At 46.9% G+C, this 25345-nt stretch overlaps 7 protein-coding genes and 1 non-coding gene across 9 annotated transcripts; 5 read left to right on the top strand and 3 right to left on the bottom strand.

Moving 5' to 3' along the window:
- Positions 1-1236: 1236 nt before the first annotated feature.
- LOC120902712 (inositol polyphosphate 5-phosphatase OCRL) lies at positions 1237-6211 on the top strand. The gene is made up of 9 exons (XM_040311690.1): positions 1237-1593; positions 2490-2670; positions 2775-3288; positions 3391-3550; positions 3624-3802; positions 4056-4413; positions 4480-5233; positions 5332-5565; positions 5662-6211. The coding sequence occupies exons 1-9, from the start codon at positions 1516-1518 to the stop codon at positions 5832-5834; spliced, it is 2631 nt and encodes an 876-aa protein (XP_040167624.1). The 5' UTR covers positions 1237-1515; the 3' UTR covers positions 5835-6211.
- Positions 6212-7676: 1465 nt separating this feature from the next.
- LOC120903651 (retinoblastoma-binding protein 5 homolog) lies at positions 7677-9713 on the bottom strand. Its single transcript, XM_040313206.1, has 5 exons — positions 9578-9713; positions 9072-9499; positions 8807-8988; positions 8616-8735; positions 7677-8546 (listed from the first exon to the last, which is right to left on the bottom strand). The coding sequence occupies exons 1-5, from the start codon at positions 9594-9596 to the stop codon at positions 7772-7774; spliced, it is 1524 nt and encodes a 507-aa protein (XP_040169140.1). The 5' UTR covers positions 9597-9713; the 3' UTR covers positions 7677-7771.
- A 1067-nt stretch (positions 9714-10780) lies between these two features.
- Positions 10781-13065, bottom strand: LOC120903429 (testis-expressed protein 10). Its single transcript, XM_040312853.1, has 2 exons — positions 12175-13065; positions 10781-12105 (listed from the first exon to the last, which is right to left on the bottom strand). The coding sequence occupies exons 1-2, from the start codon at positions 12957-12959 to the stop codon at positions 10839-10841; spliced, it is 2052 nt and encodes a 683-aa protein (XP_040168787.1). The 5' UTR covers positions 12960-13065; the 3' UTR covers positions 10781-10838.
- Positions 13066-13206: 141 nt separating this feature from the next.
- On the bottom strand, positions 13207-13684 carry LOC120903430 (protein PET100 homolog, mitochondrial). Of its 2 annotated transcripts, none has more exons than XM_040312855.1 (2): positions 13634-13684; positions 13207-13566 (listed from the first exon to the last, which is right to left on the bottom strand). In XM_040312855.1, exon 2 carries the CDS (start codon positions 13549-13551, stop codon positions 13303-13305), a length of 249 nt encoding a protein of 82 aa, XP_040168789.1. In that variant the 5' UTR covers positions 13552-13566; positions 13634-13684; the 3' UTR covers positions 13207-13302. The 2 variants fall into 2 exon arrangements, with proteins under 2 accessions (XP_040168789.1, XP_040168790.1); XM_040312856.1 differs by having other exon boundaries at positions 13207-13552; positions 13634-13677.
- A 1517-nt stretch (positions 13685-15201) lies between these two features.
- Positions 15202-17378, top strand: LOC120903223 (protein LTV1 homolog). Its single transcript, XM_040312510.1, has 5 exons — positions 15202-15345; positions 15444-15623; positions 15811-16607; positions 16675-16935; positions 17007-17378. The coding sequence occupies exons 1-5, from the start codon at positions 15343-15345 to the stop codon at positions 17251-17253; spliced, it is 1488 nt and encodes a 495-aa protein (XP_040168444.1). The 5' UTR covers positions 15202-15342; the 3' UTR covers positions 17254-17378.
- Positions 17379-17624: 246 nt separating this feature from the next.
- On the top strand, positions 17625-22663 carry LOC120903763. The gene is made up of 3 exons (XM_040313368.1): positions 17625-17720; positions 17787-18617; positions 18690-22663. The coding sequence occupies exons 2-3, from the start codon at positions 18095-18097 to the stop codon at positions 22517-22519; spliced, it is 4353 nt and encodes a 1450-aa protein (XP_040169302.1). The 5' UTR covers positions 17625-17720; positions 17787-18094; the 3' UTR covers positions 22520-22663.
- Positions 22664-22666: 3 nt separating this feature from the next.
- On the top strand, positions 22667-22738 carry Trnaa-cgc. The gene has a single exon. It is a non-coding gene; the product is annotated as a tRNA-Ala (tRNA).
- Positions 22739-23292: 554 nt separating this feature from the next.
- On the top strand, positions 23293-25122 carry LOC120903745 (lipoyl synthase, mitochondrial). Its single transcript, XM_040313350.1, has 5 exons — positions 23293-23429; positions 23569-23919; positions 24089-24303; positions 24386-24660; positions 24729-25122. The coding sequence occupies exons 1-5, from the start codon at positions 23367-23369 to the stop codon at positions 25019-25021; spliced, it is 1197 nt and encodes a 398-aa protein (XP_040169284.1). The 5' UTR covers positions 23293-23366; the 3' UTR covers positions 25022-25122.
- Positions 25123-25345: the final 223 nt, after the last annotated feature.

The raw sequence follows: 25345 nt of genomic DNA, 5'->3' as shown, positions 1-25345 counted from the left end.
GCTGTTCCTGCCTATCCGTGACCGGTCAGACCAACTCCGCCTTCAAGCCACTCTAAGTGCCTTGCAGTCATGGTGCTCTTAGAATGGTCTTGAATTGTGCGTCGAGAAGTGTGTTGTCGTTACGTTTGCGAGAAAGCGGTGCCCCTTAGTGTATGACTATGCGTTAAATGGATCTACCATTGGGCGCAAAAGCTGTGTCACGGATCTAGGAGTGCTCCTTGACGAAAAGTTGAGCTTCCACGACCAGCTAGAGCACGTTGTCACTAAGGGTAACCAATTGATCGGCTTACTAAAACAAATAGCACGAGACATCACTGACCCGATCTGCATGAAGACGCTATACTGTGCTTTGGTGCGACCAGTGTTAGAATACGCTTCAGTAGTATGGTGGCCTACAGCTGCTCGCCCCCTAGCTCGTTTAGAGTCGATTCAGCGCAAATTCACGCGGTTCGCTTTGCGCTCCTGGAGTGTCCAACTTGACTATGAGGAACGCTGTGCGTTGCTTGGCATCGAGACGCTGAAGCAGCGGAACTGCAACGCTCAGAGGCTGTTTGTCGCGGGACTTCTTGACAATCGGATCGACTCGCCCGCGCTTCTTTCGAGGCTTAACATGTATGTCCCGCCGAGATCGCTCCGAGCTAGATCGCTACTTGACGTGGAGGAACGCCGCACTCGCTTTGGCTCCTCTGATCCGTTTATTCGTATGTGCCGTGAGTTTAATGTTATTTGTGATAGTCATCAACCTGACATGTCGCGCACCGCATTGTTAAATAGTATTCGTGTCGTGCGACCTTTTACATGTTAATTATGTTACTTAAGACTAAGCGTGACAAATGAATGTCCGAAATGTGACTATGTTATAATGAATGAATGTAAATGAATTCGCTTCAAGTGGGCCACTTGCGGTCCGTTGAATTTTAATTAATAAATAACAAATAACAAGTTGTATACATTTGTCACGCGGCCATGTGCGCGAAAGAAACGACACATCGAGCGAGAACATACACACCTCGGTATATGATGCGCGTACTTTGTCACCAACACAACGAAAGGCTTATGGACAAAGGATGTCGAAGTGTTTCGTGTGAAGTGGTAGAGGGGGCACAGAAGCTATCCTCGAAACTAGTACTGTAAGTGAGTAAAGGACGGCTAGAGACAATGAGCGAGATGCAGCTATTTTTGAACGTCAAAAACCCCCGCCTTGCCCAACGGGGACCTTCGATCAGATGTCAAAGTTACACAAAATAAAAAAAATGAAAGAAACACTCCAACAAAATACGAAGCCGTAGAACCTACCCAAAGAAGTATCTGAAAACGAAATCTTTCTGGCAACAAGTGTAATTTGTTGGGCAAAACAATGTGTTTTCTGCATTGAACCAGAAGCTACACGCGTGTTAAAGAGTTAAAGCACGCAGCGGAAGTGAAAAGCTGCGCGACGGAAAAAGTGAAAACTGCAGTCTTGCGTCTGTGCGTACAGCGTTCGTGGTTCGGTTTTGCCATTTGGCGAATGTGAAAATGAACTGTTCCAATCATGATTCCATCATTATCCGTACGGTGACACAAAAGTTCCGTGAAGGCGAATCCGTGCTGGCCGTATCCTTTTATTGTGTTTGGCATGGGGATGAAAAAATCATTTCTAGAAGCTTATCGTCTCCTGTGGTCCCCAGCACCGCTAGTAGTTCCGAGCGAGAAGATTGTGCTGAGTAAATCTAGGCATCGAATTAGTTATTTTTTCAATTGCGAGCTCTAAACGATAAGAAATCAAAATAAGCTTCAAGGTAAAAAAAAGAAACGCTTATCCTCGGTGCCGTCTCTTACAGTGCTGCACATTTTTTCTCTTTTGCAGTGCTGTGCCGGAGATGAGGCAATGTGTTCAGGTCATTAGCCAAAAAATAACAAGCGTCTTGCCAGACGAAGATTGCGCGTTCGTTTTCGCTCTGCCAAATCGAATGCATTTCGTGTGCTTGGTGGTTTTGTTTACAATTAGCCAACGATAAGAATGGGCGGGAGAAGGGTGCAAAAGGGCCATTATACTGTACAGCGCGGCCTGTCGGACGCAGTGTACATCGTGAAACGAAAACGATGTTTGCGGGTTTTTTGCGTGTGTGTAGATGATTCTGAAGGTCTGAACATACCAGAACATTGCACACATTGCTCATCGAGTGTTGGGCACGCTGCCTTGGTGATTGCTTGATTTGGGTATATTTTTTTTTCTCTAACGCTGAAACCGATGTTGGTCCAGATCAAGATAACCGCCTTTGGCATTTTGATGACGCACGATACCTCACCAGAGCACACATGTTTACATTTGCGCGAATGTTTGGCATCCGGGCTTCTAGAAGTAAAAAAAAAAACAGTAACAGTAACGCAACATAAGCATATTTGTCAAAACATATGGCACCTTGCCTTGTACCGTGGGACGGGGGCCAGGGTTAGTTTTCTATTTTCCTTAACCAGCAGATCAAACACAACGGCCGTTTGCATTGTAGATACTAGCCGCGTATCAAATCGTTGGAAACAACTTCCAAAACCGGCTGCTCGTTACGGTCAGCTCCAGCGAATCGGCGGCACTGTTTTCATTTTCCGTTTCCCGCGAACCACCGGAAAGCATATCGGACCTAACGATTGTGGCCGTGGTCCCCATAAATGAATCATTTTTCGTCAACACCGGTAAGCAACACGTTTTTCCACACGCTCTACCATTTCCGCTCCATTTTTGCTAAATTCTTCCTGTTCCATTCATGCTAAATACCTCTCTCTCTGTCTCTCGCCAGAGTCCAGCTTCGGTTCCGTGTCCAGCCATCAGTTTACCGTGTTCTCGGATAATCAGCCCACCACCTACTATTACCACGCTACCGAGGAAATCAGCGCAGCGAAGGAACACTTTTTAACCAGTCTTAAAAACCTTAAAGCTTCGTACCGTGCCGTACCGGTGCGTTCGCCGGGCGCATTCGACTGGCTGCACTACTACAAACCGGCGGACGAGCGGACCGGTCTGCTGGCGATCGATCGGAGCGTAGCCGACGGTAGCCAGGCGCCGAAAACTCGTGACGCAAAGTTCCGCGAGGAGCTCGAACGGCGGCGGCATGAGTACACCGTGTACGAACCTTACCACGTGTACACGGCCACCTGGAACGTTAACGGGCAGACGTCCGAAACGATCGAGCTGCCGGAATGGCTCGCCACCACGGACAGTCCGCCCGATATCTATGCGGTCGGGTTTCAGGAGATTGAATGGACGCCGGAAAAGATTCTGATGAACGAAACCAAAATCGATCGAACATGGGTGTAAGTTTGTGCGAAAGCTCTAATTTTGCACGTGTCGTGCTTTCATCGAACTTTTCGTCCTCCGTTTACTTTCAATTTGTATTTTTCCTTTGTCTCCTGCAGTGATAAGGTTATGAGCGGGCTTCACAAAGGAGCCATTTATACCGAGCTCGCCTCGGTACGGTTGGTGGGTATGATGCTAACCGTGGCGGTGAAAACTACCATCTATCCGAAGATAAACGATTGCCTTACGGCTGCCGTCGGTACCGGAACGTTGAAATGGGTATGTAATGTCTATGACAATCGCCGTTCGGCAGCTATAAAAATTACGATCGATTTTGCTTTACGCCTTGAAGGGCAATAAAGGAGGCGTTGGGGTGAGCTTCAAGCTGAATGAAGCCCTTTTCTGTTTCGTCAACACGCATCTGGCCGCGCACACGCAGGAGGTGGAGCGAAGGAATGACGATCACGACGACATTATACGGCGCATGTCGTTTGACAATGGCTTTCGAATGCGGTCAATCGATGAGCATCAGTAAGTAGGGGACACGGGGGTTGGTTTGGATTTGGCCAAAGAAAATTGAGCCAGTTGTGGGGAGAATTTGATAAAAACGCCATGTTGATATAGTGGCGATTGCACGAACATATCGCTTATCAGAGCTAATAGCACTTATGGTGGACTTGTTCTGATACGACTAAACCCATGTCGCATGCAGAGATAAGGAATTGTAATTGTTTTTTAGTGTAGGCATTCTTGCAGGCTTCATTCTTTTTTCCTTTCTTTCTAGTCATATATTTTGGATCGGTGACTTAAACTACCGTTTAGACGGACCGGAAGTGTCTCAGGAGTACGTAAACCGGAAGGATCGCGACTACAATCAGCTGTACCAGCATGACCAGCTGTACGTGGAAAAGCGCCGGAATCGCATCTTTCGAGACTATAAGGAAGGCAAGATTCTTTTCCCACCCACCTACAAATACAACCCCGGCACGGATGAGTGGGACAGTAGCGAAAAGAGCCGTACGCCTGCCTGGTGTGATCGCATCCTGTGGAAGGGCCAGCGGATAGAGATGTTGCGGTACAATAGTGTGATGCAGCTGCGCAAAAGTGATCACAAACCGGTTTATGCAGACTTTAAGGTCGATGTAAGTATTAGGGAAAGCAGTGCAGGAACGTTTGGTTCGTCAATTAACCCATTCTTTTTATTTTAGGCCCAAGCAAAAGACCAAGCAAAGCTGAAGAAAGTAAGCGAAGAAGTGCTGAAAACTGTCGACAAGTACGAAAACGACAATCAACCACAGATTACGGTGGAACAGACCGATCTCGACTTTGGTTTAATCCGGTTCAATGAAAAGTACTCCCGCGAGCTGCTGGTAGCGAACAACTGCCATCTGCCGGTACGCTTTCGGTTCGCCTGCAAGGACGATCGGAACAGCCAGGTGTGCGAGGATTTCATTCACATTAGCCACAGCAAAGGCGAACTGCTGACCGGAAACAGTCTGAGCATTCGGATCGACATACTGGTTAATGCACCGGCCGCCTCCAAGATGCTGCGCAAGCTAAAAGACGCGCAGGCCGGCTCGAAGGTACCGCTCGACATACTAGTGCTGCACGTGGAAAACGGGCGTGATATATTTATTACCATTTTCGGCGAGTACAAGCCGAGCTGCTTCGGGGTGTCGCTCGATACGCTGATGAAGCTGAACAAGCCGGTATCGATGTACGCGATCCACGAGCTGGTTTCGTTGGATCACGAGGAAAAGCTGATCGATCTGGTCGGGGACGATGTGGGGGGAAGTAATCTACGCTTTCCGCGCGAAATCTGGCGCCTGGTGGACAATCTGCGCAAGATGGGACTGCAGACGCCTCAGCTGTTCACGCTGGACCGGAAGCTGGGACAGTCGGATGCGGCTAACCTGCTCGAAATCCGAGACTGGCTGGACAGCTGGTCGACGGATGATTTCCGTATCCTTTTATTATACACATGTTCTTGTAACGCATTTCTATTTCAAATTTGATTTAAAATTATCCTTAACTAGCTTTACTTCGCACCTATCCATCAGCCGGTACACCACACACAACGGCCGAAGCGCTACTGATGATGCTGGAAGCCCTTCCCGAGCCGGTTGTGACGATCAGCGAACGGGAGTGTATCATAGCGTCCGATAATTTCGAACGCTGCAAGGAGCTGCTGCGCACCAAACTTAAATCCGTCAATCGGATCCTTTTTCTGTACATTTGTCTCTTTTTGCAGGATTTCTGGAATGCGAACAAGTCAATCCGGATCGATACGATTGGTAGGTTATTGCGCTGGATGTGCAGTTGCACTGTTTTCACTAAGCTTAGATAACGCAAAAGTGCGCTTATTCCATATCCTTTTGTGTTTCTTTTAGCGGGTCTTTTCGGTCGAATACTGATTCGCAGCCAGTTGCCGGCGAAGCCAGAATTTAGCAACAGTATTTACGCCTATTCCGAAGGGGAGCGAGACCAGCGGCGACGGTTCATGATGACGCTGCTCAACAACAATGTGCGCGAGTTTGCTCGCCAGGAAATGAGTACACTCTGAAACGGTGGAATTCTGGAATTACCCTCAACGGGAGCGTGCAAGTGCGCCAACCTAATCGTACGGATAGACGCCGAGATAAAAGTGTATAGCGGCCGCTTGGCGGTTTGTTTGCGGGTGATGTTAGGTACCACGGTTTGAAGCAATAGTAGCTTACACTCGACCTTAAGTTTCGTGTTTGTGTTAAATTCAATATAATCTCACCATAACACACCTTACTACTATACTCGTCCGTTTTGGAGAGCATTTGTGTACTCATATTGAAGTTGAAACCCAGCCCGTGTTGTAAACGTTATGTGAAAAGAAGCAACAGCAAAAATACACAAAATACAATGTGAAATGCTATACACATTTAATTACTGCTACCTTTAAGCACCACACTGAATAGCTTGCAGAACTATTTCCTTCTAATACGCCTTCCATATTTGACCGTTGCATACCGATGGAATGAGACCTATTCTAGTAACGAAAAAAGTTTCAATATGATTGGTTCGATAATAGTTCTAGGGCTAAGAAAGGCATCGGTTACAAACCTGTCCAAAACCAAAATAAATTTGGCATGGGTTTCAGGAAAGGATTAGGATATAAATTACTAATTTCGAAATTCCATAATATTTTCGTTATCTGTTCCAGAGCACGAAAAAGTTCCTGGCCCGCGATCAGCTGGACTGAGTTCAAGACTAGGATTTCCATAGGTTCGGGATCCAATCTTAGACCTATGGTTTAGATTGCAAAAATAGATGTTCTGGATTAGTGGTAGCCTTGGGTTTGGGCACTATTCTATAAACGGAATAGGGGTGAGGATTGTATCTAATGGTGGGAGCTCGGAATTGAACCTACCTGATTCTGATTTCGGGTTCGAAATCAATTCAGAAACCGATTACGATACTGGAGCTGATTCCGAAGTTGACTCCGAAGCCGATTCCCGAGTGGAATCCGGAGTCGATTCTGGAGTTGGCTCCCGAATCGATTCCGAAATTGGATACGGAATTGGATCGGGAATCATAATCGGTTCCGGAATCGTAATCGGAATTGGCTCCGAAATCAGAAATGGCTTCTGTAATTCCGGACCTACTATCCGGAATCGATTCCAGAAAACTTCGGAGCTAGCTGGAATCGATTCTGGCGAAAGCTTCATGTCTCCCATTACTAATTGTTTCAGAAGCCGAATAGATTACCGATCTATATCAGCTTATGGATCGGGTTGAATGTCTATGTACACACGACGCTCACGGGATTGCCCATACCCGAATGGACAACCGATAGCACACGATTCTATCTTCACTATTAACGTAAAAGGGATAGAGCTTATTATTATACTTTGAACGTACCTGAAAGGTATGTATGCTTCACTAATCAGGATATGAAGGGAAGGACAAGGTAAAAGAGACACATAAAAGTTTCCTCACGGCTACACATGTCCTCTAGATGCGTTGCCTATGCGCCTCGGTATCACAGCGACATACGACAGGTAAGCAGTACAACTGCTGCTACCAAATACGCACACATGCTTAAAGAACACAACTATTCGGTTCGGTTTGGTAATCGTCGGGTGGACGCTGGAACGCGATGGAACAGACTTTTTCGTAATGTTGTTATATAACTTAGGCTTATTTGGGCGGCACGTGTGTACGCTCGCAATAGGTTCAGGATCTGAAGCAAAATTGATTCTAGAATAAGGATCAATTTCTAAACTAAAACAGGAAGGGAAACTGTTCCAAGACCTAGATGGGTTCCGGCACCATCGTTTTGTGTAGGTTGGCCTAAGTAACAAACAGCATTCAGAATACGTTCTGTACCGGCAATATTCAAACGGACCTGATATTCAAACTGTGCAATTGATGATTGAGATTTAAAAAGATGTATTTTCCATTTTTTGCACTTTACATTTTCACGGCCAACAAACACTCGGCAACGGCATTATTCCCAAAGCCCGTCGTTCATTTCCGCGGACGTCCGGCTGCTTTCTTGCTCGTGGTCGACTGTTTGTCTTTGTTCGTTTTGTTCTGCAGCAACGGATGCACGTCGTCGATCGGTGCATTGTCCAGTGCTATCTCGTACTGGCTCGTTTTACGCTTCTTCATCGAAGGTTCGTTTTCCTTCATCGAATCCGACCCACCTCCCCCACTACCGGCACCGCCACCACCACCGAGCGCTCCTACCGAAGCACCGAAACCCGCAGCGCCTCCACCTCCCCCAAGCGTGTCATTGTCCTGCGAGCCCCAGCCATCCTCCGGGTCTTCCACCTCCGGCGCCATCGGCAGAAACTGAAGCGCATGCTCATCCTCGTATTCCTCGTCGGAGCTGCAGAAGGCGGCAATCGGCTCGGCCGACACGACGTCCACCTCCACCTCCTCGTCCTGTTTCGATTCCGCCGCCAGGTCGACCGATTTGTCCTCGTCAGTAATGTCAAACTCCGACTCTCGCTCCTCGTACTCTACGTTCTCGTCCAGCTCCTTAAAATCGGGCGCAAAGGCGGACCAATTTTCCACCTGGTTCTGGGCCCAGATCGACACCAGCCCGGAGCTGATGCTGGCAATGATTGGCCGCACCGGATGCCAGACCACGTCGAGCAGCAGCTCGCCCTTGGTACCGTGCAGGATCTTAACGAGATTGCCGATCGATTTCTCCCACACGTAGAGGGCGTGCTGGCGAGCACTTCCGGCACAGATGTACTCACCGTCGCCCGAAAAGCAACACTTTTTCCACGTGGTTCTGTAGCGAATAGGGAAGAGCAGTGGTCAATAGCGGTTATTTGCTTGAAAATGGCAATCTTATACGTACTTGTTTACAAGATCTTGCAGCTTCTGTATCGGTTCCGGTTCGCCGTCCTTCCCGCACGTCACCACCTCCTTGGAGTCGTACACGCGTATGACACGGTCGGAAGTGTTCACGAGAAACGCTCTACGGAGAAAACAAAGATTAGAAAACAAAGGGTTAAACTACTCCCCCACCTCCGTCACGGAGACACTTACTCTCCTCGTCGGGCAAATTCTATGCTCTTAACGGCGGTAACGCTGGAACTTCCCAGCACAATCTTAAAGCTGGCCACAATTTCGAGCGTGTTAGCGTTCAGCACCAGAATCTTTCCTTTCGCATTACCGGTATAGATGTGTTCTCCGCGACGATCAAACGCAGCGACAATGTTTAAATCGCCCTGGAAAATAAAAAAAGCAAAAAAGCCGCAATTCCATGTTGACTGCCCTCGCCCCCAAAAGCCTTGAGCCCTTCCCGACTTACATCATTATCCAGCGGCAAACACTCGTGCTTACCGCCGACGTCCACCAATATAGCGGCGTAGCGCATCGGACACACCAGGAACTTGTTGTCATTGCGCGGATGGAACTGTACCTTCAGGATCGGCGACGGAAACCGATACTTCTGCTCGCAGTCCCCACTAAGCACGTCCCAGATGCACACGTTGTTGTCGGTCGAGGCGGACAGCAGCTTGTGGCCATTGCGCGACCAGCACAAGCTGCACACCGGGTGTACGTGGGCGGAAATGATCTTTGCGATGCCGCGCGTCAGAAAGTCCCAGATGACCACGCGCCCATCGTTACAGCCAACGGCTAGCAGGGTGCCGTACTTGTTGAAAGCGCACGTCACCGCGAGCGAGATGCAGTCCAGCGAGCCATCAAATTCTTCCGGATAGTTTTGCCCGAACGATTCTACAAATGCGGTTGTGGTGAGGGGGAGAAAAGAATGATTAGCGAATGGGTTCTTTAGCTGCTAGCTTACCCTCGTACCAAGTAGTTCCAGATTCATCGCTTTAGCATGCGCTTGGTGCGCTTTTTAACGCGGAAACACCACAAAACACGCCACAAACGGTGGCTTGCAAAAACAACAGCGGCGGCAACAACAAATCAACAAACGCTAGATGATGTAAACAAACGCTTGGCGTAGATATGATAGTGATGGGACATTACGTGCGAACCTGGTGGAACGGTTCCACTATTCACTTCGAGTACAGTCTTTCGCAGAGTTACGCGAATAATGCGTTCCAAGGACATTCGCTTATCTTTGGTTTTCACGTAAGTCGAATATCACGTTTTTCAGCCAAACTATGAATGATAAAAAGTTATTTATGATGTGTTTTACTAATTCAATATCCATTACTACTTATTTCGTACAATTCGTGGAGAAAATTCGGTTATATCTGTTATTTTAGCCATTTCAAACTTTTAGCAAAACTGCAATTTATTTTGAATTGGAAAATTGTTTGAAGAAATTGTATCAATTTGACATATGAACTGTCAAAACTAAAAATTCACATAGTTAGAGTGTCACGTAATTCGGGGAAAAATGTTATTTTTCCATGTTTTATACTTAAAATGGACTGGAAAAGCTTTATAATTGATAGATAAATATGTTGTGTAAGTATTTCAGCCATTTTAGCATAAAAGACGGTGAAAAAACTACTTACATTTGAGATCCGCATACATTTGAGACTCGATGACCAAAAAAAGCTTCCACCAGCCGCCGCCGGATATGGTAGTGAAAATCGAAATTACACTAGCTAGTGTAATATCCTGGAGATTTGACCCCTGATAAGACCATAGTGCCCAATATGCCGGATCGGAATATGACCATCACCGTGACAACTGTGCGATAATCTGAATGTCAAAATAAAGATCATTCGTTTACGGATCGTTGTACTGACAACACCTTCAGCCTTCTGTTTATTCTTCTACTTTGCGATTTTGTGCCTTTGTTATAACTTGAACGTTTAATTCAAATTGATAAAATTCGAGGTTTTACACTAGTAAGGAAAATGTACCCCGGCCGTTAGAGTGGATCTGCACCTCTCAATGAGTGAACGGATTCGAACCACTCAATTTGTTCCGGAACATTTTCCCATCACTAGCGTATACACTGTGGCAGTGTTGCCAGATTGTACAGGCTGCAACAAAATGTTTGTCATTCGAAAAATAAAATTAAAAAGCGCGTTGTTATGAATTTCTTTGATTTTTTTTTATTTCTTATCATTTTTACTGATATTTGTATTACTTACTCCTGTAACATTCCTAGCTTAAGTTCTAGCGTACTACACAAGCGTTCCCTTTGCGTAGCGTCCTTCAGTCCCAGCGCATCGAAATCGATCAACTCTCTGATCAGTTCCCGTTTGCGAACATAGAACAGTAAATTACATATCAGTACAAAGCCTTCGCCCTGTTCCGCTTCATTCGTAACACGAATCGTTTCCATGTTCGCCACAATCTGCTTCGCATTCGCTTCTAGCACCTCCAGGAACGGTACGTTGCCACGCTGCCCCAGACAAAGCAGCGCCTTCAGCACCTCCATATCGATCGACGGTTTGCACAGCAAGTTGGGCAACATCTTGAGCCAGAGCGTAAACAGCTCCTGGCCGTACCGGCGCCATAGCGAATCGCTGCCCACGATAATGTCACAAAACAGCACCAAAATGCGGTTGCGGATTTCCTGCGGCAGCTTCGCCGTTATGTACACCTCCAGCAGCGTTTGGAGCAGCGTGCGCGTTTCCTGATTAACTGCCATACAGTCGGTGTCGAGTAGCATGTAGCGCAGGACTTGCAGCAACAGGTTCGTTGCTTCGGCACCGCGGAGCTTCCAGTTCATTACGCACCGCTTCACGTACTCGACAATTTTCGTGTACGGCTGGGACTTTTTCTTCCCTCCGCGGAACTGCTCATGCAGGCAGCAGTAAAAGTAGCAGATGTTGAAGTTATGCCGATAGCAGTGATCATCGACCGTTTTTTCGCTCAAAATCGGAGCCGTCGTTTTGGATCGCTTGGGCTGTTGGCTTTTCGTCTCCGTGCCGGACTGGTAGTACGGGAAGCCGCCGAGAATGTGGGTACAGAATTTGGCACCGTACTCCTCCCGGAACCAGCGTTTCATATCGTCGTTGTTTGTTTCACCGCAGTACTGAACGGTCAAATCCCAAAGCTGTATGAAAATGGCCATCAACAGTTCGAGCGTGGCGGCCGCTTCCTGCGTTAGGGCGTGCTCCTGTCCCGGTTCCGCACCGGTACCGGTTGGTCGGACCTCTAGCCAGGATTCAAACAGCACTGGCATCAGCATCTCCACGTACATCTTGAGCTTGCGGCCGTCATCGACCCGATCGCCCAGCGAGAGGTCTTTATCCGTGCCGGTCGTCTTGCGGAACAACACATCCATCGGGCAGGTCGTATAGAGGTGACGCTTTTGGATTGGTAAAAACATTGTGCTGGCTCTATCGAACGTGTAATTGATTTGTACCGCTTTGTCCGGTTGATAATCGGGTACCTTGGAAGCAAACCTAACAATAGGAGGAATATTGTTGTTAGTAATTTTACCATGTCGTAGGAGCATGTAACATTATTCTTACGGATTATCTACATCTTCCGCCAGCGAAACAGCTTCCTCTAGCGGCTCTGCTGTTTCATTTTTTGTCCGCTTGCTGTCGATAAGAATTTTCAATATTCCCGTCAACCGCGAGAGCACCTTCACGCGCCACCGCGTACTTGTCGACTGCTTGTCGAGATTGATCGTCAGCGTGCGGCCCGGTTTGGATTCCGTTCTCAGCTTCGAAATCATGTCCAAAAACTGCGGCAGTATCTTGTCCCGGTTGGCCACAACCAGCTCCGGCAGGTACTGGAGCAGTACATCCAGCAGCAGGAGCGAATCTTCCTGGATTCGCGACTGAATGTGGGTCATGCTGCAGCGCAGAAAGGACAACAGCACCTCATAGAACGGAACCATCACGGACTGCCCACAAGCGGCCAGTATGCATCCGAGCGTTTTGTACGCGTCCCTCCGCACATCGTGCTCAATGTCGATGGAAAGGCTGGAGACGTCTTTGACCACCGAGCTGAGCATCCGGTGCAGCTCCGACGGCATTTTCGTGATGATTTCTCGCACTCCGCGCAGTCCTTCGATTTTGGACGACACATTGTTGAGCTTCAGTTTGGCGAGGCAATCCTTCAGGGTTAAGTTTTTGTTGGACAGTACCGCTGCGTTGGTCAGATTACGCTGCTTCAGCTGATCCGGTACGACTATTTTGCGCACTTTGAAGTTTGTTTTCGTCACATTGGCACCTTTCGGGAGTTTGGCTCCCTTTAGTTTGATCTTGGATTTTTCTGCTTTTTTGAACTTTTTCGAGCTTCCACCCATTTTTACGGCTACTTTTTGAGGAAATTCCAACCGAAACGAAAACCTGTAACACCGGCAAGTGTACGAATGCAAGTAAACAAACCGCGCACGTGCTATTTTGACATCATTCGATCAACATTCTGATATTTTTCACCGGGCTGAACTAATTTGTTGGATGTTTGATACACTTTTTTGACTGGGCAATATAGTTTTGATACTTTTACAAAAAAATTTATCACAATTTTTCAACATAAAACGACAACATGTATTGAGCTCAACATCATAGCGACTACTAGCTTTAATTTTATTCTAACGAAAAACAGATTATATACATTGCGAAGAATGATTGCAGCGGCACAGTCGATTATTTCTTTTCCTTATTCTCCATCTCTTCCAGTGCCTTCAGCAGCTCCTGATCGTGGCGGTCCCGTACGTTGCGGATGCACTTCTCGATCTCAGCCCGGTGCTGTGGGTTTTCCGGTGGGTACAGCTGCCGTCTCGTATCGGTCACCCACTTCTCGAAATATTCCGGCTGATTGAACCAGTGGAACATTGCCACCGGGAAGGTCATGTAGAGGGCCATTTTTCCGATTTCCAACGCCCAGCCGCCCATTCTGTAAGATCGATGCTAAAATTACAATGCATCTGAGGTTATCGAAGCTGCTGTTGGGCACGATTTGTATCACAAAACTTACATAAATATTAATTTCACAAGCAACGCACCTCCTTCGCGTGTGTGTGTTTTGAATGTTGTTTTTCTTGTTGTTGTTGCAGTTTCAGCTGCGCACAGAGTGACCAGAAATACCGATTTATCTGTATTCCTACCTATTTTTGATATGCCTACCAATTCACAGATGAGCCCCCTAAAACTACCGATTTTTCATTTATCCTTCCGAAAGATTTTTTTGTAATACTAACCAAAAAGTCATATAACCATTTCCCAAATCACTTAATGTATAAAACTCTATATGGAAATCACTAGCAACTAGAACCAGGAGATCAACAGAGACAACCCAAGTGCCACAAATCCACTAAACGACCACTAAACGGCTTCTAAACGACTCAAGCACTCTACCTAAACGGAATATAGAAAGACTTCGTTTAGCAGACGGCAAACGACTCATCCATTCTAAAAATAGCAAAAAGCTGGTGGCGCCATCTGTTTGTGGGATACCCAACCAGTTGAGCTTCCTCGCTTGGAGGAGAGCTTTCTCATTTCCTCTGTACTGTTGTATGGTTTCGCATTGAAGTTATGCATCGCTAGAACTAGAACGGCGATACGATTGTTTAAATACTAAACTCCAACGGAAACCACCAGCACTGAAGCAAGTGAGATTTGAGTAATGGTCGTTGGCGTTGATACCCACGTATCTGACCACACGACCATTGAAATAGATTTTTGCTCAGAAAGTTAGAAGGCTATATAGGTCATGATTAGATAAAAGTTGTCAAAACACATTGCAAGAAAAGGATAGTTGAGTTGTAATACGCCATCTATTGTTCAAACCAATGAAGCTGTGGAGCTTTCATTTTTTTTCTATGGATTTTCAATTTTCCAGTCGTTTAAGCTTAATCTGTGGCGCTTGGGAACTAAGGCCCATGTCTGCACTTCAAGAAGTCGAACGCGCTGATAAAATTGTATATGCAATTTGACAGATAATGTAACCCGGCGCTCTAGCAGCAACAGAACACGACATCGAACATGAAAAATGTTCACATGTTCACATGTTCGATTTGTGGGTTAACACATCGAACATGTAAAATCCCATATATTTTTCATGTTCGATGTCGCGTTCAATTGCTGCTAGAGTCCCAACGATTTGAACTAAATCTAAACTATCTCCTTTAAATAAATAAAAGATGTTATTTTCTCGTGCTGCTCTTCGTGGGACAGATTGGCTGGTATTATTGAATCCGTTCGTAGCGGGAACGTACGGCGCTCACATGAAATTCTAGGGATGGCAACACATTTCTTGAGCCCGCTCTTACAACGCCGCTGTGAATAACTGTAGCAACCATCTAGTACGTTAGGAAAATGAGTGTCGGGACGTACGCCGCCGCTACGAACGGATTCAATAATACCAGCCATTAGCTTCCATCTCCGACAACCCCCCCCCCCCCCCGCTCAACACTTCAAAGCCTACCGAAAACTACCGAAAAAATCTTAAACTCCTACCGAAAACTACCGATAAAATTTTGATGCACCTACCGAAAACCGCCAAAATAATCTGGCCACTTTGGCTGCGCAGCACGTTTGACATTTCCTTTTCTTTTCTAAAAACACCTTGATTGCAAACACGCGAGTTTTGTGTCGGGGTGCTAGAAAAAATCGGATTTTCTTCGGTATTTTCTATCCCGCAAAGAGCTTATCGCTTGTTAAAGGTGCAACTTTTCCTCAACAACCATGGTAAGCATAGACATTCAACTGAAGTGTACCGTCTTACCACACCAATCCTATGTTGCTGGCCGTCCTAACCAATGCCCGACAATCGTACTTGCTTGCAGGGAAAGAAAAAGTTTATCGACAAGAAGACGGCGGTCACGTTCCGGTTGGTGAACCGAAGCCAGCACGATCCACTGTACGTGGACGAGACGGCCCCTCAGCATGTCCTGGTACCGGTCAGAGTGCCGCCCAAGTACGCGAGCTTGATCGCGAACAGTAACCGACCGGTAGCGGAAGGAAAGGTGAGTGGTAGTGTTGACATTAGCTAAGGGGGGAAATTGAGGGAAAACAGCGGAATTTGCTTCTAGTTGCCTGTTCCTATGTTGGAAGCGGCTACGAATCGCAAGAACGTTGCTGTAAATAGGATGCTCGGAAGTGATCTGGATATGTTTCTGATTCTAATTTACAATTTTCTTGTACCCATTCCAGATTGACGCTGCCAAGCGTAAGAAGGAGCAGGCAAAGTTTGGCATTTTCTTCGACGACGATTACGACTACCTGCAGCATCTGCGGGAACCGGGCCGCAATGAGGTTGTTTGGGAACCGGTGGCGGGGAAACCATCCCCCAAGCCAGCAGCTGAAACAGGGGAAGAAAATGGCGTGGAAGAAGTGTCGCGCATCAAACTGCCAAGCTCTGTGTTTGCTTCCGAGTTTGAGGAAAAGGATGGCCTCATGAAGAAAGCGGCCGAAGTTACGCGCGGACCCCGTCCCGACTGGGATCCAGACGTGGTGGCTGCGCTGGACGAAGATTTCGACTTCAATAATCCGGACAATCAGCTGGAGGATAATTTCATGGAGCTTGCAATGCAGCCCGGGGCCGGCGGTGACGAAGACGAAGATGGTGAGGATTGGTTCGATGAGGAAGGGGGTGAACACGAGTTCGATTCGGACGAGATGGAGGGCGATTATTCGGACACAGAGGAGCGGGATGGGCTGGGCCCGCTTGATGATCGGTACGGGCGGGAGGAAACAAAGTCCCGTTTCACGGAGTACTCCATGTCTAGCAGCGTGATCCGACGTAACGAGCAGCTGACGCTGCTGGATGATCGTTTCGAGAAGTTCTTCGAACAGTACGACGATCCGGAGGTGGGTCCACTGGACTGTGAGGAAATCGAAGGGCACGTGGATCCGAACGATGATGTGCTGTTGCGTTGTGCGGCTGAATTCAAGCGCGAACGTGATGCCGTATACGATGCCGAGTATGAAAAGCAATGGATCCGAGAGCGGTAAGGTGGAGCTGCAATGGACTAAAGTTGTGTACAAACTGACTTTTTTTATTATTATTTGCAACAGTCTAACGCAGCTGCAGGATGATAATTCCGAGGAGGAGGAGGTCGCAATGCAGGTTGAGGATGGGGAACAGAAAAAATGGGACTGTGAAAGTATCCTTTCCACGTACAGCAACATCTACAACCATCCGAAGCTGATACAGGAACCCAAAAAGGCACACAAAATTCTCATCAATCCGAAAACGGGACTGCCGGAAAATGTGCTCGGTGCAGAGGGCGGTAAGCTGACGATGAAATCCATTGCCCGGCTGGAGCAGGGAGGAAGGTAATTTTTGTTTGTCGCTTACGTTTTGCCCCTTCCATGTAGCTAATCATTCCCATTCCATTGTTTTTCAGTGAAAAACCTGCCGGTCCGAAATCGCTCTGCGATGGAAGTGTTATTTCCACGCTAAGTGTACTCTCGATCCGGCCCAAGGATGAAACGCCCGAGGAAAAGCGGGAGCGCAAAAAGTTGCTGAAAGAATACCGCTCCGAACGCAGGATAGAGCGCAAGGCAAACACGCTGGCATTTAAGCACGAGAAGCAACTGCAGGAGAAAAACAAGATCAACTGCCGCATGAACGCAGGCCAAAAGATTGTTTGAAAGTTTCGCACGATCGCCTGCTATCGGCTCGTGTAATGTAAGCTTGTTCTCCATGTATGTTACTTATATTGAAATGTGTTTTGCTTTGCTATTTACATAAAGCGAAATATCTTGTAAAAACGGAATGGTTTTTAGTGCATTAGCATTCGATTATTTTTGAGAATTTACAGTTAATACTTCATATCACTGAATGATTATTACGGAAGGGTGGTAAGTGGTAGATTAAACAGTTTTTAATTCACATTGGAACAGCTTTTATGGAATTTATAAAACCGCACTAACTAACAAATTTAATATTTAATTTAAAATTTTGACCAATCGTTGTGCCATAGTGATCCTATCAAAACAAGACCCTCGATGATGATTCATCGTTTGTTATTTTAGTGCCCAGTGTTACAGTGTGTGTAAGTGCTATAGCCGGCAGGGAAACCCGAACCTTAGTGATTCCCGGTTATCTTATGCCTTAGGTAAGAATAATTGTTTTGTTTTTGTTATCTATCGTTTTATTGATTTTTGTGAATTATAAACCGTAGATCATGTAAGGATATTTCTTTGTTCAGCATAAACTCTTTCAAACCATGACAAACAAGTTGAAAGCACCTAAAGAATGCAATCATGGCAATCGAACAAGCACGCATCAGCAAGTAGCATCCGGCTCGATATCTCGCCAGATAATTCATACATCGATTACAATGCAAACAAACCCAAGTCGCAAAGCCGCTGATATCACGCCGCTTCAAAACCCAATAAACTGTGCGCAGTCGTGGTTTGAGTGCGATCTGTAACGGACAGAAGCTTGTGATTTAAAGGAACCAGTCACCTCAACACGTGTCAATTTCAAATGGCTACAATGTACAAAACAATGCAAACGGCTATTCTCGGTGGAAACGTTGATCAATTAAAGGAGATTTTTACGCGCAACAGCAACGATGCGGATTGTCATGCGCAATTGTCTCGTGCGTACGCCGAATTGAAACATCGTAACATACCCTTATCGGACGAAATGATACACTTTGTCGAGTACGAGCTGGTGAAGGCAAGCTATCGGAACGCTGCAATTGCTTATCAAGGTGGCGAAAGCAGCTCCACCACCAAGAGCACGGATGTAGCGCAGCAGCGCATTGCGCACATGGTGAAGTGCATTGATCTGATTGTGTGCCAGCACCAGGTGGACTCGTACACAGATGTGGATGATCTGCTGGTGCTTCGTCTGCGACATGTTTACGCGCATGTGTTCTTTCTGAAAACACATCTACGCAAGCTGCCACTGCTGCAGATGCAGTTTTGTATTGCCGTGTTCTTAAAGCTGGTTACGGGTCAAGCGATCAATGGGTTCGAAATTTACGCCTTTACCATCGATATAGGTAAGTGAGTGTTTGGAAAAGCGTGCGCAAATATGTTACATAATGATGATGCATTTCTTCCTTTTATTTTAGAACGACTGATTCGCTTTTTAAAACTGATTCGAAATGCCTTGACCAATGAACAGAAGCCGGCGATCGATCTGCAATGTTACGTACAATATGTTCAACAAGTATGGCATTCTGCTGCCGGAAAGCAGCTCTCTAGAGTGCCGAAACGCATTCGCACCTACATACAGATACAGTTAAACAGTCTTAATCTCTCCACATTGGAGAGCCTAACAAAGGATATTCCTTTTGAAAAATTGCCACTGCCAGTGCAGCAAGCGCTAAAAGCTCAGTATGAGAAAACTATCGATTGGGATCATCGAAAGCGATCGAGAGCAACGTTTAAAGAATTGTACGAAACATACTACATCATGAAGCAACACTTTTCCATCCGCAAGGTGCTCAAGTACATCGACGGCATAAGGGAAGATGCCTGCAGTGATCCTCCGCACATGCACCGGCCCATTCCCTCGCCGGTACGTATACGGGCGATTAAACGCACACTGCAAGTGATCGGAGAGATGATCAAAAGTACGCGCGAGTCGCCCAACATCACGGTAAAACTCGATCGCATCCTGCAGCTGATCACGTCGGAAGTGCTGGCCGAGCGAACGAAAGATTTGAGGCAATTCTTTAGCCATGGCTATTCGCTTGCCAAACTAGAACTGGAAGCAGAAAGCTGCGATCAGATCGGGTTGGTGTTTCAGAAAATAGAAACTAACCTACGAGAAGCTCGCCGGTGGTTTGTGTACACACAGACGCAACAGAATCTACTCATTTACCGCCGCTATTTGTCGTACTTGAAGAGCTTCAAAACGATCGAAGCACTGCGCAGCTACATCGCTTTCGTTGGCACGGAATTCAAAGGCAAACTGATAGAAACGTTCCGCCCCGAGCAGCTGACCGAAGCTAAGCTGCTGATACAGCACATGCTGGACTCTTCGAAGCCCTCCGAGCTGCTTAACACGGCCACCCGAACCGATCTGGAGTACATCGGCAAAGAGCTACAGCTCCGCATCGATGTGATACGCGCAGAGAACGCGTCGCTTGGGCGCACGATCGATGATTTTTTCCTGCTGGAAAGTTATATCCGCCAACCGTCGTCGTCACTGGAGCGCGTACGACAAATCGCCGACTGGATACTATCCCGCACCGAACTTGCCAAGCGCCACAAGCTGGTGCAGAAAACGGATTTGATGTACGCTCGGGAGCTGTTGGCGCATCTACAAATGGGTGAAACGGACGAAACGCGACGCTACATGTGGGGCGCCATTTGGACCCGGCTAGCTAAGGAACAGTTCAGTGGGTTGGATACGCTGCTAGGCCGTACCGAGCAGCGATCCGATGTAGTCCTGGATGTGACGGTAAAAACGATGCAATCGCTTAACCTTCCGCTCGACGACGACGAGTACGTGCAGTTCGTAAACCGTCGCCTAGCCAAAAGCTACTACCCGAATGTGTTTGTGCTAGATAACAAGTACCGGGTGTTGAAAGAGATAGTGAAGGATCGTCGTGCAGGCCGGCAGGACAATGTGCGGGATGTGTTGGAGCGATTGAAGAACCTTCGCAAAACGGACGAACAAGTGCTTCAGCGAATGTTTGACGGGCTGCTTGACACTATGGAGCAAATTTTAAGCCATTCCGACCGTTTGACGGGCAGCTTAGCTTCCCAGACGGATGAACAAGCGCTGGAGTACTGCCTACTGGAAGCTGCAGAAATAGTTTGCAACTTGAGCGTGTTTCGTGACAACATGAGCGACCTAGCGATGACCGTACCAGTGATAACGGGGCGAAACCTGCGAAACTATTTGGCCCATGACTTTCTAGCGTACGATACGCTTACGCCCTGCACCAAGGCGGTTGTACAAAATGCACGCTACTTAGTTGAAAATCGGTTGAAATTGTATGGTACTGCAACGGATAAAGTGGCACCGTGTAAGGGACAACCGAGAGCTGTTAATGAGCAGGCACAATTTGCAGAAATATTTCAACGACAAACCGAATGGACAATGGAGCAGGAAGAGTTTTTCGGAATCGTCACCAACTTTCACACGCATACCTTAGAGCAGCGGCTTCGGGAGCCGGAATCAAACGTGGCCAATCTGCTGCTCATGAGCCGTACGTGTCTCGATCGGGAAGTAGTGTCGGTAGCGCTGGAAGGGAATCCGGACCGCTTTATAGCTCAACTGCTGGACTATCGGCCGAACGGGTTGAACCTTTTCTATCTTCTAATAAACTATTTCCACGACACGGAGCTCATCAAAAAGATAGAAATACTGATCGGCAGCCCGCAGGTGTTCTGTGCTCGATTGGCATTAAAGTACGGATTGATTGATGGGGTACAGGCGCTATGGCAAAAAACAAGCGAGGATGCAATGAAACAGTTAATGAGCACGGAACTGTCCTCCATTTTCGTGCGACATTCTGCCACTTTTGTACAACAGCTTTTACGCTTATTGCCATCGGAATGGTTTCTGGATTTGAAAGATCACCTAGGTAACACGGTTCTTCATTGGGCGGTTTTACGTGGAGATTTGGAGCTGTTGCAGTTTGTGATGCTGCGGTATAAGAACCTGCTGAAAGCAAAGAATGCATTCGGTGATCTCCCATTGCTGATCGCTGTTCGATACCATGACGACGTGATCGCGGAAATGCTACTCGATCACGGTGCGGATCCTTGGATTGAGCCGAAAGTCGTGCAAACTGTAGCGATGCGTAACGGTTGCCAGCTACTAGACCGATTTCCAGCAGACATAGGTCGAATCGTAGCTGCCCAGATGGACGCTTTCCTTAACAATCCACTCCGGACAGCCATTGAGGAGAATAATTATGAATTGTTCTTGACGCTGCACCTGCAATTCGGGTACGATGTACAGCGAGGAGAACTGCTTCATCTAGCGGCTCGTTTAAACAGGATACACTTTCTACGCTACCTGTTGGCGAATGATAACATAGATCGAAACTTTTCGGTCGATTCCATCAGTAGGGAATATTGTTTCACTCCCTTTATGGTTGCATGCGCTACGGGACACTATGAAGCAGCGCAACTACTGCTGCAGAATGGTGCGAATGGTTTGTTTCAAAATGAAAACAACTACACTGCCTGGCACTGTGCCGTGCATGGTGGGAAACGGAGCATCCTATCGCTGGTTCTATCGATTCCGCATCTTGACGTAAATACGATCACAAAAGATAAACGATCAGCCTTAAGTATTGCGATCGATACTGATCAAACGTCGTACCAGATCAACTATTTGCTAACAACCGCTGGAGTAACGGTACGACCAGAGCACGTGCTGCATGCCTGTCTGCTCGGAAAGAGAGATATTTTAAAGCTGCTTATAGATCGTCAGCCGGACTACCTGTCCGCGACGGACTTCCTACAGCGTAGCCCACTAATGATAGCGGTAATTTCGAACGATCGCTCTATGGCACAATTGCTGCTCGAACGGGGTGCAGATCGTAATGCAAAGAACATTCTCGGCATGAATTGTTTGCACATGGCGGCACTGAACAATTTGACCAACATCTCGAAACTGCTGTTGGACGATGCGCAGGTTGATCATGAGGCGGAAGACAAATTTCGCCGCACACCACTGGTAGTCGCACTGGAAACTGAACATTTGACGATCGCTGAGCAGCTGATACAGCGTGGCGCTAGGCTGCAGAGTGCACATGATTATCGGTTCCAGCAGCATCGTAATGCAACGCTGCTGCACAAATTTACCATCGAAAAACGGCCCAGAATGGTTGAGTATTTGGTGAAGAAACTACACTTTCCCACGGATTTGGTGGACGATGATGGTAAAACAGCGGATATGATTGCGGGAGATAGTGGTGAGGATGGAAATAATTGAAGCAACATACAAATGAAGTACATTTGAAAGAACTGATAATAAAAATAAAATAATTCGCGTTGGAAATAGAAGTTTGACGTTCCTATTCTAATCAGCTGTGGTTGTGCTTGGGCACCCGGTCGGCTCTAGACGCCCTCCCTTCACAACGGGGATGTAGCTCAGTGGTAGAGCGCTCGCTTCGCATGTGAGAAGTCCCGGGTTCAATCCCCGGCATCTCCATATCTTTTTTCATATTTTGATGTACCTGGAGGCGATTATGGTGAACGATGTTTCTGTTTTACAATGCGAACGCGTAAATAAGCAATTTATCTTAATAATCTATAGCAACATGAAGGTGTCAATTTGAACTATTCTGTACGCAGAATTGGATAATCATGAGATAATTTTTGTCTTCTAATTTTTCATTAACAAATCACAAATTGTCAGCGAAACAGAGTGTAGTTGATTGCCAAATACTAATGATTAGTGGAAATATTGGTTTCTTTTCCAAACATAAAATCCAACGAAATAACTGTAGGAAGAAAATCGACATGCTTTCTTCCCTTGTCTGGCAGGTTTGATCATTTTTCAGGTCGAACGAGAAAGCATGTTCAATTTATTCGATGAGTAAACTATCGTTAGGCTTCTTTTTCAAAGTTAAATATTTGTTGTAACATAAAATATCATCACAATATTCAAAATAAATAAAAAAATTGTCGGTTTTGTTGTTTTACGTGCTTCGCTTTGAAACCCATCATGGCTCGGGAAAGCATCGAATGATACAACCTGGCGATTTGTGTTCGATCTAGTGTCATAACAACAGCAAATCTTGCAATCCAGTTTTGTTTTTCTGTAATTTTCTCTCGCGATGGCTAGCAGTGTACCACTGTTGCGAAATGCACTGCAAAAAGGAAAATTTGCTCCGCTAATTGTAAGTATTCGATAAACATAGCCGCAAAATATTAGCCTAAATAATGAAACAGAATAAAAAAAACGCAACAAGTGACGATTATGAAACAGTTTCACCGCGTGTAATAACATACGGTCCTCCGTCCGTTCCGTCCTTCAAGATCCCGCAGCAATGTAAACACAGTGCGGCCAGCGCCAGCAACCAGCTGGAGAAAATTCGCGAGCGACTGGAGAGTGGACCCAACTTCCAGGACTTTGTGCAACATCCGGACTACAACAAGGAGGACTGGACCGCCTACGAAGGGAAGCTGCGCCGCGAGAAGGGCGAAAATGATCGGCTACGTTTGCCACCCTGGCTCAAGACGAAGATACCGATGGGTAAAGACTTCACCCGCATCAAGGAGCAGCTGCGGGAGCTAAAGCTTGCGACGGTGTGCGAGGAAGCAAAATGTCCCAACATCGGAGAATGCTGGGGTGGTGGCGAACATGGTACCCAGACGGCTACTATAATGGTAAGTGATGGATTGTTTTCTTTTCCTTCCTGATAAGGAGCGTTCCATCGTAGGCGCCCCGCGTTATCAATAATTCTGGACGTACGTACGTACGGAAAGTGAATCTTAAATTTACTGTTCTTGCTAGCAACAGGGCTTTTAAAGCGATGTGCTTTTTAATGTGTTTTAGCTCATGGGTGACACGTGCACCCGGGGATGTCGCTTTTGTAGCGTAAAAACGGCACGGGCACCACCCCCACTGGATCCGGCGGAGCCGATGAATACGGCGACGGCCATCGCATCGTGGGGCTTGGACTATATCGTACTCACATCAGTCGATCGCGATGATCTGCCGGACGGAGGCTCGAACCACATTGCAGCGACGATCAAAGAAATTAAGAAACAGTAAGCAATAAGACGATAAAATTAAATTCTTTAAATTGAACATTGAAATTTTCATGTTTTTTGCGTTTCTTTTTTGTTTTAGGAATCCTCGCATTTTTGTCGAATGTCTAGCGCCAGACTTCCGTGGGGATCTGCAGTGCATCGAAACGGTCGCAATGTCCGGGCTGGACGTGTACGCGCACAACATCGAAACGGTAGAAGCGCTGACCCCGTTTGTGCGCGACCGCCGGGCGCGCTACCGCCAAAGTCTGGAGTGTTTGGCTAGCGTTAAACGGTTCAACCCGAATCTCATGACCAAATCTTCCATCATGCTTGGATTGGGTGAAACGGACGAGCAGGTTGAACAGACGCTTAAAGGTCGGTTAATACACAACGTGTCCGGTTGTTTCCATCTTCATGTGCAATATTTTTCATCCCTCCTCTAGATCTACGTTCCGTCGGTGTCGATTGTCTTACGCTTGGTCAGTACATGCAGCCCACTAAACGGCATCTGAAGGTGATTGAGTACGTTACGCCGGAAAAGTTCAAACACTGGGAGGAGCGAGGCAATGAGCTCGGGTTCCTGTACACGGCCAGCGGTCCGCTGGTACGCAGCTCATACAAAGCAGGCGAGTTCTTCATCACTAGCATCTTGCGCAACCGGGCTAAGGAAGAGGAGGCAGCAAGAAGCGCGAACAAGGCAGGTACCGAATCGACACAAGATTCAAAACATTCGTAAACCTTTTCGAGGGTTCGAAATAAAACCACAACATGAAATTGTTATGCTTTGCAAGCCTGTATAGTGTAATAAATGTTACTCTTTGTTGGTAAGGACTTAAATGACTTGTGTTTCTTTTTCAAAAGGCTTCACTACTCTGAATGCTGCCTTCGAGATTGTTTGCCTTGCACTATCCCAATAGCACACCTTTAGGGCAGCACCGAGTCGCAAAACTCCTTCAAAAAGGTACGATGATGCGTTTGCGCATGACCGCCTCCACGTTCGTATCCACGTCGCACGCCGTTGCGTGTGGGTGCGAGAAGGTAAGGAACGGTCCAAAAAATC

Source organism: Anopheles arabiensis, chromosome 3 (assembly GCF_016920715.1).
Source record: "Anopheles arabiensis isolate DONGOLA chromosome 3, AaraD3, whole genome shotgun sequence".
In the NCBI taxonomy this organism is placed as follows: Eukaryota; Metazoa; Arthropoda; class Insecta; order Diptera; family Culicidae; genus Anopheles; species Anopheles arabiensis.
The sequence above is the reverse complement of the archived record's forward strand: the minus strand, read 5'-3'. Positions and strand labels throughout refer to the sequence as shown.

Bases quoted from the DNA above. Each gene is read 5' to 3' on its own strand.
- LOC120902712 (XM_040311690.1), top strand. From the start codon at position 1,516: ATGAACTGTTCCAATCATGATTCCATCATTATCCGTACGGTGACACAA. The intron at 3,289-3,390 runs GTAAGTTTGTGC...TGTCTCCTGCAG, and splicing joins AAAATCGATCGAACATGGGT to TGATAAGGTTATGAGCGGGC. The intron at 4,414-4,479 runs GTAAGTATTAGG...TTTTTATTTTAG, and splicing joins ATGCAGACTTTAAGGTCGAT to GCCCAAGCAAAAGACCAAGC.
- LOC120903651 (XM_040313206.1), bottom strand. The intron at 8,989-9,071 runs GTAAGTCGGGAA...TTTATTTTCCAG, and splicing joins GTTTGCCGCTGGATAATGAT to GGCGATTTAAACATTGTCGC. The intron at 8,736-8,806 runs GTAAGTGTCTCC...TTTTCTCCGTAG, and splicing joins GAATTTGCCCGACGAGGAGA to AGCGTTTCTCGTGAACACTT.
- LOC120903429 (XM_040312853.1), bottom strand. From the start codon at position 12,959: ATGGGTGGAAGCTCGAAAAAGTTCAAAAAAGCAGAAAAATCCAAGATC. The intron at 12,106-12,174 runs GTAAGAATAATG...TCCTATTGTTAG, and splicing joins GCGGAAGATGTAGATAATCC to GTTTGCTTCCAAGGTACCCG.
- LOC120903430 (XM_040312855.1), bottom strand. From the start codon at position 13,551: ATGGGCGGCTGGGCGTTGGAAATCGGAAAAATGGCCCTCTACATGACC.
- LOC120903223 (XM_040312510.1), top strand. The intron at 15,624-15,810 runs GTGAGTGGTAGT...TACCCATTCCAG, and splicing joins GACCGGTAGCGGAAGGAAAG to ATTGACGCTGCCAAGCGTAA. The intron at 16,936-17,006 runs GTAATTTTTGTT...ATTGTTTTTCAG, and splicing joins CGGCTGGAGCAGGGAGGAAG to TGAAAAACCTGCCGGTCCGA.
- LOC120903763 (XM_040313368.1), top strand. From the start codon at position 18,095: ATGGCTACAATGTACAAAACAATGCAAACGGCTATTCTCGGTGGAAAC. The intron at 18,618-18,689 runs GTAAGTGAGTGT...CTTTTATTTTAG, and splicing joins CGCCTTTACCATCGATATAG to AACGACTGATTCGCTTTTTA.
- LOC120903745 (XM_040313350.1), top strand. From the start codon at position 23,367: ATGGCTAGCAGTGTACCACTGTTGCGAAATGCACTGCAAAAAGGAAAA. The intron at 23,430-23,568 runs GTAAGTATTCGA...CCGTCCTTCAAG, and splicing joins GAAAATTTGCTCCGCTAATT to ATCCCGCAGCAATGTAAACA. The intron at 24,661-24,728 runs GTCGGTTAATAC...TCCCTCCTCTAG, and splicing joins GGTTGAACAGACGCTTAAAG to ATCTACGTTCCGTCGGTGTC.